At 29.7% G+C, this 11,114-nt stretch overlaps 1 protein-coding gene across 1 annotated transcript; it reads right to left on the bottom strand.

Moving 5' to 3' along the window:
* Positions 1–2,239: 2,239 nt before the first annotated feature.
* On the bottom strand, positions 2,240–9,599 carry LOC107643375 (putative potassium transporter 12). Its single transcript, XM_016347001.3, has 10 exons — positions 9,217–9,599; positions 8,668–8,896; positions 8,343–8,591; positions 7,939–7,989; positions 6,575–6,835; positions 5,963–6,015; positions 5,740–5,854; positions 5,181–5,435; positions 3,855–4,948; positions 2,240–2,278 (listed from the first exon to the last, which is right to left on the bottom strand). The coding sequence occupies exons 1-9, from the start codon at positions 9,463–9,465 to the stop codon at positions 3,909–3,911; spliced, it is 2,502 nt and encodes an 833-aa protein (XP_016202487.1). The 5' UTR covers positions 9,466–9,599; the 3' UTR covers positions 2,240–2,278; positions 3,855–3,908.
* Positions 9,600–11,114: the final 1,515 nt, after the last annotated feature.

The following is an 11,114-nucleotide window of genomic DNA, read 5'->3' as shown; positions in this document are numbered from 1 at the left end:
TTAATTTTAATAAATTGATAGTATAAAATAATTTTATACATATATTAATTAATTATATATTATTATATTAATAAAATAAATATTTTTTATATTAATTACATAAATAATTATATAAACTATCAGATATAATTAAATAACTGTATAAATTATTTTACGCTGAATCAAAGTTTTAATTTTTGAGCAGCCCTACCTCATTTAGATAAACGTTGTTATCATGTCATTTTCACAAGCTGTCCTTCAACCCTTTCAATGCTTGATAGGGGTTCGCTGCATGCTTAGCCTTTTGGGTTAAATTATTGTATATTTATAAATATATAAAATTTATATAGATGAGACTATTAATAAGGATTTAAATTTTAATGACTTTTTTGTGGATATATCGTTCGCTGCATTCATATATGGTATCTGGTATGAAAAAACTAATTAAAATATAAGGGAAGAATTTTCATGGATTTAATATTATCCGTTAAATTTGAGGCCCGTTAGGCGAACATATACATTCTAGAAGCTAGCTACTTCATGACCCCCAAAAAAAAAAAAAAAGCTACTTGAGATATGTCTTTGAAGTTTGAACCCCCTAATCACTAAATTAATATTAAATGTGCGTTTGACTTGTATTTTTTTTTAGTATTTTTTATTTTTTAAATTTTGTAGAAAAAAAAAACAAAAAATAAAAAATAAAAATAAAAAATAAAATTTTATCATTTTTATTTTTTAATAAAATTTAAAAAACAAAAAATATTATAAATAAAAACAGAAAATAAAAACGTAAATCAAATCTACCCTAAAATTTTATTAATTCTCATACCAAATTACTCTTTATTGTGGTAATTTCTATAACAGACTTAAAGGTAGTCTGATTGGTTCGTTTCTGTTTTTATTTTTATTTTTTTAGAATTTTATAATAAAAGTAAAAACTAATAAAATATGATTTTGTTATTTTTACTGTTCAATTTCTTATAAAATTCTGAAAATAAAAATATTAAAAATAAAAATGGAAACAAACTAGGTTCTAATAAGCTGCATATAATTAGCATATTATTAGCTATCCATAAGCATGAATCTAGATTGGAGGCTTTCATTTTCTCCAATCAACAGCTCAAAAAAGTGGACAAGATGTATAGAATTTGATATTTGAACACATCAAAGTGTTTAAGCAAATAAGACATGAAAGTTCAACCACTCATATTATGTAATAATGATCCTGCTAATTAATAAATATACTCATCTAAATGATCTCAATATCTAATTTAGCTATTGTTAATGTTGTAAGTATAAAAAATGCCTAAAATTAGTCATATATCAGAAAAAATAAAAAAAATAAAAAAAATATAAAATAAAAAATCTATTAATTTAACACTTTAAAATTTTAAATTAAATATTGTGTCTTTTTATTTTATATTTTTTCATTTGATTTTTCAATAATCGAGAACTCCAGCACCCTTCTAATATCAAGATATGCAAGAGTTATGTGAAAGCTATGTGTTAGTTAGTATTATATATTAATATAAAGATGATGAAGAACCAAAGAATCAGACAATTGTGATGGTTTGATAAATAACCAAACGTGTAATCTCATGGGCAACCATTTTGTCCTTTTGTATTTAATAGTGATAATTATATTATTTTTATATATTGCATGAGTATCATAGACAGAGTGAATACCGAAGTGCCCTTGACAAGGACTTGAAACATGCCCTACCAGTTATGGGCATATCCTCAAGTAAATTGCACTTCTTCGTGCCGACATTATTAAAAAAATCTAGTACTTCTTAGGAGGGATGCAAATTAAGAAATTAATTCTCTTACCGAAAAAAGAACACATATATTTAAATTTTAAACATTGTTTTATTTTTGTTGAAGTGTTTTTCTTTATTAATTTTTTTTTTGTGAGCAAAATTATTATATTCCAAATTATTGGCAAATTCTAAGTTGGCCGAGTGATAAACAAATTCATTTCATTGTTAATAGTATTTCAATAAAGTTTGAAAAACTGGATAAATCATTGAATCAATAAATGTAGATGTTAAAAGGTTTAGAAATTCAACTAAAAAAATAATAAAATAATACGATTAACTGTTAAAAAATCATATCGATTTAATTGTTTAATTAATTTTTGACTTTTTCTTGTCTTGAACTAGACTATTTTAATAATTTATTACCAATTAATCCGATTGAACCAGCTTACTTATTCTAATTCTTAGAATCTCAAAAAAAAAAGGGAAAAAGGGGCTAAAAATACTTTTTTTTTTTTTGTTGGTGAACAAGATAAAAAGACCTTTATTTTGAGGTACACCACTCAAATTCAATTACGAGGAAATTTTTATTTTTGGAACAAAATTTACAAAGATCTTGATTTGGTAATTCGTATTGAAACTGGTTAAAGCCCAAAAGAAAAAAAACTAGATACAAATTAAACGGGCTAGGATAATATATCTTTCATCTTTTGAAAAGGATACTAATAATATTTGGTGAGGTTTATCCAAAACAAAACCCTTCATGCTTAACTTCTTTTTAATCCCATATAAGCCCTGTCTCCATTTCTTTTTTGACTGAGCATCTATTGCTCTCTCTACTAAACCCTAATTGAAGAGTAGTTGTCATTTTTGTTTGAAAGTGGCCTTTTAAACTGTGGGCTTTATAGTCAAATTATAAAATAAATGGATCAACACACATTTGGCCCATAAACAGAAAGCTGTTGGGGACTGAGTAGTCTTCCGGTTGCCGGTTGACCAATGAGTAATGACTAAGCACATCAGATTCTCCTAACTCAATAAAAAGCACATCAGATTCTATTAAACATAAAATATTTGGTGCAAATAAAATAGAATAAAATAAAATATTTCAGATCTAATAAAATCAACAAATTTATTATTTTTCGTCAATACTAAATTAAGTACTAAATTTTAAAGGATAAAATATTAAATTGGTCCTTTATCTTTGGACGTAATTCTGTTTTGGTCTTTAAAGTTTAAAGTATCCTATTTAAATTCAAAAAAAATTTATTTAGCATCAATGTAGTCCACTGTGAAATTAAAGTTACATAATTAATAAAATATCTTACATGACAGTAGTATAAGAACAAGGTTGATAATTTGGAGAATAAGTACAAGCTCTAGAGGTACAAAATCAACCGTAGATGCATCAATACATGTATTTATCATTTTTCTTAGTTTTATAGAAAATATTTCATTTAAATTATAAGAAAAATAATAAATAAATATATTGATGCTTGTACTTATTCTCTAAATTATCGACCATGTTCTTGTACTACTGTTATGTAGGACATTTCGTTAATTATTTAACTTTGAGCTCACGGTGAGACTAAATTAAAGCTAAATGAAATTTTTTTGGATTCAAATAGGACACTTTAAACCTTAAGGATCAAAACAGGATTACACCCAAATGTAGAAGACCAATTTAGTACTTTACCCAATTTTAAATTATAAACTTTAAATCTTAAATTACAATAATATAAAGATAAAGCATTAACTAAGTATTAAATAATATGGTTATGCTAGGTAATCAATAACTTTCTTGAACAACATGAACAACAGGCCCTAAAATTGCCTAAATTCAAGTAAAACACACTACACTCCAAAATATTCACCTAAATTTTAATATTAGAATAACCATCCGCCTAGTGAATTGAACATCCGATATATCCATTATTCACATTGTTTAATATTTTTATTGTTTGCCTATACTTTTTCTAAATAATATCGATAAAAAGTATTAAACCCCTAATATTTTCCTTTTTTTTAGTCACCAAAAAATTTTCTCCACTAATATGCAAATATGATATGAGTTCTTAGGATAAATTACACATATACAAATGTGAATGTCATTGTTACCAATCATTGATAACCAAATTGAGGTTGCATAAGTAAAGTATGATAAATAAGTAATTAGACCATATATGTCATCCCAACTTGAATGATATTTGTATGAGGCACTCTCATATTTGCAGTGCCTCCTCTGCAATTGTTTCTAAGGAATGCATAGAAGTAATTAATCACCAATTTCTTGAAGAACAAGGAGTTCTTCTTGGCCCTCACATCACCATGTCCAAGAAGATACGTGCACCCTGATGCAGTTGCTTCTCTAAGTGCCGAAAGCTCATATTCAATACCATCATCTTCATCTAATGACATGTAACTTGTCGGGGCTTCCTCGGTGATTGAAGTTCCAGTTTCTTCGGAACTATTCTGGCCATGCATCAATGGAATCCTTAGCTCCTCAGCTACATTATTGTTATCAGAATCCTTGGATTTCACCAATGCATTGTCCATGTCCTCCTCAGTTAAGTTACTGCTTTCCATGGTAGTTTCTTGAGCCTCTTTTCTCAAGAATTTCTCCAGACTTTCGATGAGAAGTTGCTCGAATGCATGGTGATCCTCCTTCCTTACATCTTTATAGCCATACCTCGCGACGCAGCGAAACATATGGTAATCTTTCGGACAAACTCTTCGGAATAGAAACCTTTCCTCTTGAGGTACAACCGGGATAGGAACATGTTTAATGCAGACGAAAACTATGGTCGAGTGAAGGGCCGGAAGACTCAGCAAGAACTGTAAAAAAACTGAAGGAATGCCTTGGACAAGCTCATTATATAGCAATCCAATTCCCGGAACTCTTACCGTTCCAAGATTTGATCCAAGTTCAAGCATCAAGTCTAAGGAAATTTTCTCCTGGACTTCACTTCTATACTTCAACACGCTCCCGTAGTTCCAAGTGTACATCACGGAGAGGAAAAAGGTGGCGAAGGCGAGTGGAAGCCAGCCGCCCTCGAAGATTTTCGATAGGACGGACGACATGTAAATGAGCTCCACCGATCCAAATGCAATTGGGAAACAAAATGCCCAAAACAAGTTAGTTTGCCAAATTAGAAGCATTACTAGTGTCACCAAGGTTGTGCTAACTATCATGACACCAACTTCAGCAATGCCTGCATAAGTTTGCAATAAGATTTGGAGAAAAAATGTTACAAGTTAACCAATATCACCTTGTTTGATTAATGCAGTTATTTCCAAACATTGCTGTTGCGATCATGAATAGAATCAAACACAGATAAGAGAGGCAGGGGTAAATCCAAGACCAATTGTCAAATTGTCACTCTAAAACCATAAAAGAGAAAGAGAAATGAATAGTCCTAGAGGATGAGATGAAGAGAACTTTACCATAAGCATTTGCAATATCAGTAGTGCTTTGGAAGATAGAGACAACAACTATGCACATGACCATCAGAAACCAGTTAATTACAGGGATGTAAATTTGACCCATGAACTTTCTCGAGGTGTGAATTATCTTGAGCCGAGGAAAGCACCCCAAAGCCATAGATTGCTTTACGCATGAAAATGTAGCCGATATCATTGCTTGGCTAGCTATCATAGCTGCAAGTGTGGCTATCACAAACACTGGCCAGAAAAGACTTCCTATGTCACATGGAAAATGCAAACATAATGTACCAATTTGATTACTACTCCCTCCGTTCCCTAATGATGGTCGTTCTAATTTAGCCACCAATGTATTTGTGTATAAGTACATGTATTACTTAACTCATTTTTAATGTATTCTAATATGTATTTTATATTATATTAGTGGCTGATTTTAGTGTACACCTATCATGATTTATAAATGTACTGCAAACTCGAGGGCGACCACCACTAAGGAATGGAAAGTATGTTGAACAAATGTCTCATAAGTAGACGCAATTAGCACTGTGTTAGAAAATATTACCTGGAACAGAGTCATAGAATACTCTTGCATATGATGTAGGGTTCTTCAGCAAAAAAGCAGCTTGGCCCATATAAGCAAGGAGGAGACATGGAAATACCACACAAGTAAAGGCAATCTGCATAGAAAATTGTATGAGAAACTTAAAGAAAAATTCAAATGCTTATAGAGTTTTAATTAAGAAAACTCTTTGGTTTACTCTTCAAAAGGTTTCACTTTCACATACCTGTATCGCTGGTACCGAAAAATGACCAAGATCGGCAAACATTGCTTCTGCGCCTGCAAGCAACATATGTAAGTCACTGAATTAGTTATTTAAGAGACAAAATAAATACTAATTCAACATTGAATAAGTCTGCAAAGAACAAAATCTTCATCAATGTTTAGAAACCACAAATTCAATTAGATGTGACACAAAATCATTAACATATTCTACCAACTTTGCATTGTTTTAACTGCATAAACCTGTTATCTCATTTCTGGAACACAATTCTGAAACTCAATAGTGATCTATACAAATAGAGAAGATGTACAATATAGCATGCAGACTAATGAGATGAATCAATAAGGAAATACCATATTCTTGTGATAAGAAAGGGAATTCCCATCTTTATAGCCAATTAACTATGTCAAAAAAGGTGACTGCACGCACGAAATTGCTTTCACGTGAAAATGATAGATAAGAACCCTTAGTTAACAATTTAGTCAATTATATCAAACCATCCAACAGTTCTCAACTATCATCTTCATATGAAGACAACTTTATGTGAGTAGTCACCATAAAAAAATTATGCCAATCAACTACATTGTTAAAGGTTTGAAGCAATAAAAATATTACCTGTAATACAAAGAACACAACCACCAAGAGCTGACCATGCCTTTTTGCCATTCTTCTTAAAGAAGTAAAAAATAAAAGCCGGATTAATTGCTCTCAGAACCATAATATCATGCTTAACTATATTATAGATTCCAATAGAACCAAGACAAAAGAACCATAAAGCAAGTATAGGTGCAAACATGAAGCCAACTTTGCTAGTTCCGAACCGCTGTATGCTGAACAAAGCTACCAGGACTACTATTGAAACAAGAACCACTGAATCTGCAAGTTTAGAAAGTAGAAACATCCAAAGTCAAAATGATTAACCTTTGATCCATATAATGCCTCCATTTCTATAAACAGTTCAAGGCTGCAAAATTTGACTCCTCTTTCTAAAATCCAACGTACGAGAAGAGATGTTGACTAGCCATTTTTCAGAAAGACCATGCTTGTTCTACTTTTAGCCAAAGTGCACCCTGCTCATGGTAGGATGCACCAACCACAAGAATTTCCATCCAAAGTAACATGTAACTATTGATGCTTTGTGCCTTATTTAGCATTCATTAATTGTTGCAACAATTAATGAATGTTAAATAAAACAAGTTATGCCTGTTTTTGGCTAATTTTCTTTGGTTACCAAACATTTTCGTTATAATAAATAAAATGATTAATTATTTTGTCCATTCTTAAAATTTTACCAATTTTTCAATTAAGTTTTTATAGTTTAAAAGTTTGTAATAGAATTTCTATATTAGGAAAAAAAATTCAATTAGGTCCCTCAAAATTTTTTTTATTTAAAAAATACAAAATATTATTGGAATGTTCATTTTTTCATTTTTGTATTTGACGTAAAATAAATTATGGAATATCCTAAAAGTAAATAATCTCGGATTATTACGATTTTTTTTTCTTTTGGAAAAAATAAAAGAAAAGTCTAGGGGGCAAGCAATTTTATTGCATTTTGGCCAGCATGTAACCAGCAGAGAAAGGTGAGCCATTGGATGAAATTTTACACCAATCTCACACCATCAAATCATCATTGATGGCTAGTTGATAACTACCAATCACAAATGTTGCTGGTCCCCTAGCATTGCTCAAAAATAAAACTAGTAAGGATTTAATTATAAATTTTCATCTAATATGGAAATCTAATTACAAATTTTTCAACTATAAGAATCCAATTAAAATTAGAGTGAGATTATAAAGATTAACAGAGTAATTAAAGCTAAATAAAATACAAATTGGAATTTCTTCACAAACTTCCAACCCCTAATTTTTGTTGACCCTTTTTCCTCTTAACTTTAACTATATGTATGTTCACTTCTATCTTTCTTTCAAAAAAAAAAAAAATCAAATTATTAGAAAGAAAAGGAAAATGTACCCACTTGTACCAAATCCATGTATTTCACCTTGCAGCCCACTTATGGCAGACATCACTGCAACAAATAAAGAAGTATCATGGTTAAAATTAAGCTGCAAAACAAACCATATTTTCTTCACAACATCTTACTTCAACTTTGGAATAAGATAAACATTAAATTAAAACTCCAAGGAAATATGGCGAATTACTTTTGATCAAATGCATACATCAAATTTAATACAAAAAGTAGCAATCAGATGATACAGCTCAAAAAAAAAAAAAAAAAAAAATTAAAAGTAGAAATTCAACATACAGGAATGTTATATATGTGCTGATGAACATATGAACATTGAGCATTCATCTTTGAAAGAGTAGAATATGTCACCATAACTCTTCTCTGTGCTTGTCAAAAAGTTGTTTATTATGTACCTGATATTGCTGGGGTTAGAATACCATCTCCAATAATCATGGAAGTTCCCAGCAGAACCAACAATAACAAAAAGGTTTTCAAAGATGAGCTCTTCTCCAAAGTCTCCTTTATGTTTAAAGCCCTTTTCATTTCTGGAGTGGGGAGTTTGAGCCTAAAACTAGAGATATGTTCATCGGCTGGTTGACGATTCGGAAGCATATTCACATTTGCATATCTGCAGATCAAGGAGTATAGCGCAAACGTTCCTCCTACAGTTGAACCATTCAATGATAATAAATGTGGAATTTAGCTACAACAATGGTTAGAGGGAAGTAAATCTGTTACCTTCTCCATTGTCATTTGCTTTGAGAACAACAAAAACATACTTTGCCAATGGAATAAGAGCTATTGTGTACATTACTAGTGATAAGGCCCCCAAGACATCAACGTCCGACTCGATCGGAACCTTGCTAAAGACATCTGCAAAAACATAGAGAGGACTTGTTCCCATGTCCCCATATACCACGCCAAGAGTCTGAAATGCTAATGCAAGAGTGGGCCAAAGTGAAGCATCCTGATTTACATTAAAATACATTTATGTCTTCAACTGTATACTTGAGAGGTTTATTTGAAATTATGCATCACTTGAATTATTAAATGTTCAAATTGTTGGACGGCGGATACAAGCAACAAAATCAATGATATTGAAATGGTGGCTTCAAGTTCTTATGAATACCAAGCTCATTAGAGAAGTGTTGTACCAAGTAACTGCAATTAACGAGAAATTGACCATTGAAGAACAAAACTGATTTCATTGAATCCTTGAAGGATCAACTTGAGCCCCAAAATGCAGAACGAACAAACATGCATGAAACATAAAAATGACAAAATCACCTTGGAGTGTTGATCTTGACTCTTAGCGATGGCCATGACTTCAACATCCAAAGAATTCAATCTCTTGGGACCCTTCAAAAGCCTCCTCCTCACTGATCCATACCCTTCTCTACCCTCATTTGACCATGCAGGAACCTCCATAGTATCCACTTCACTGCCATCAACCCACCTTGACTCAATACTACTCCCTTCATTGCTTCCACTTTCCAGCAATCTCGCATTGCTCTCTTCAACCCCACCAACTTCCATTTCTCTCCAAACTCCCAAAGTGAATTGTCTGAATCTTTGAAACCTTATAATATAAACTCACTTGGGTCTAATATACTAAGGAGTTAGTGATCAAATAATATTACTAATCAAATTTGTGTGACAAATGAAATGAAGACAAGTGTACAAACCATAGGTGGATCAATGCTTAATTTTTGTGATGGTATGAATGATTGAATGCAGCATGGACAAGACTAATATGTATGTTGTTTTTATGGAAGATGCCATGTGATGAGAGTGGCACCTTAGACCCTACAAGATGGGTCTCTCATTTTTCTTTTGCACTAGTTTTCTTGCTGGACTTTTCTTGTCAGAAAGGACCTAGTATAATTCCAGCACAAGTCCTTCGTTATTATTACTTTATTACCTCAAAGGATAAACTATCCAAATATTTTTTGTATCTCCTAAATTAGTAAATTCATAATATCAATAGAAAATTATTTAGTGATTTAGGAATATGAAAAAACAAAAAATCAAAATAACTTTTACCGTCAAATATTATAATTTGTTTTGATAAGCAAAATATTTCAAAAGCTTTTAATGATATTTTTTAAAATATATAATTGAATAGCTATATAAAAATTTTATATAAAAATGACTACTAATTTCTAATTAATTTTACACCGTCATCATCACGTAGGCAATATTTATACCAAACAAATAAAAATAACACTATCAAATAGAAAAAAAATTACCGATTAATTGATATTTATTAAAATACCGATTATATTATGTGTACATTAATATTAATTAATAAAGTCTGTTATCAATATAAAATATATATCAAAAATAAATTAAATTATATATATACAAATACATTAATAACTGATTTTAGTATATGAATAATATTTTTTATTAAAATAATACCTTCTATAATAAAAAAATATCATCTGCTTTTATTAGATATCTATAATAAATTTTCTTCCTCTTGTGTTACTTACCATTATATAGCACGCACAACAAAATTATTGAGTATCCGCCAGATATCTACATTTGGTGATATGTTGATAAATATAGGTTTTTTTTTTTTTTTTACCAAAGATAGGAGATTTAAATCCGTAACTTTTTAATTGAATATGAGAAGACTATGCTATTTGAACTATAATTTATTGGCATAGATTAAAAAGAACAAATATAACAGATCTATTATAATTTAATAATATTTTTCTATCATAATAAATTTGTTGAACAAAATAGGTTACATCATAATGAATTTAATAAAGCAATAATTAGATTATACTCGTGTTATTGCTTGTACTAGTATTTAGGGTGTGTAAATATACTAACATCATATATTACGAACACTATAATATGAGTATATTTATTTTTATTGGATTGAATTAAATTATTAATTAATTTAAATTATATTTATTTAAATTTTGAGTTTAAAATTTTATAATTTTAAAATTTTAAATTATTTGAATAAAATTGAGTGAACTTAAAAAATAAAAATCAAATACAATATTATCTAAAATATAATATCAACGTATTAAGAGATTATGTACATGTATTGAATAATTTTAAAATTTTAAATTGTTAATTTTTTTAATTTAAAAAATTTAAGTCATTAATTTTTTTCAAATTAAATGTTTAATTAACCATATAAGTACAAGATTATAAATACGTAAATA

This window comes from Arachis ipaensis, chromosome B5, assembly GCF_059453495.1.
Source record: "Arachis ipaensis isolate K30076 ecotype BB chromosome B5, ASM5945349v1, whole genome shotgun sequence".
In the NCBI taxonomy this organism is placed as follows: domain Eukaryota; kingdom Viridiplantae; phylum Streptophyta; class Magnoliopsida; order Fabales; family Fabaceae; genus Arachis; species Arachis ipaensis.
Note: the sequence above shows the minus strand (reverse complement) of the source record. Positions and strands in the feature narration are given on the sequence as shown.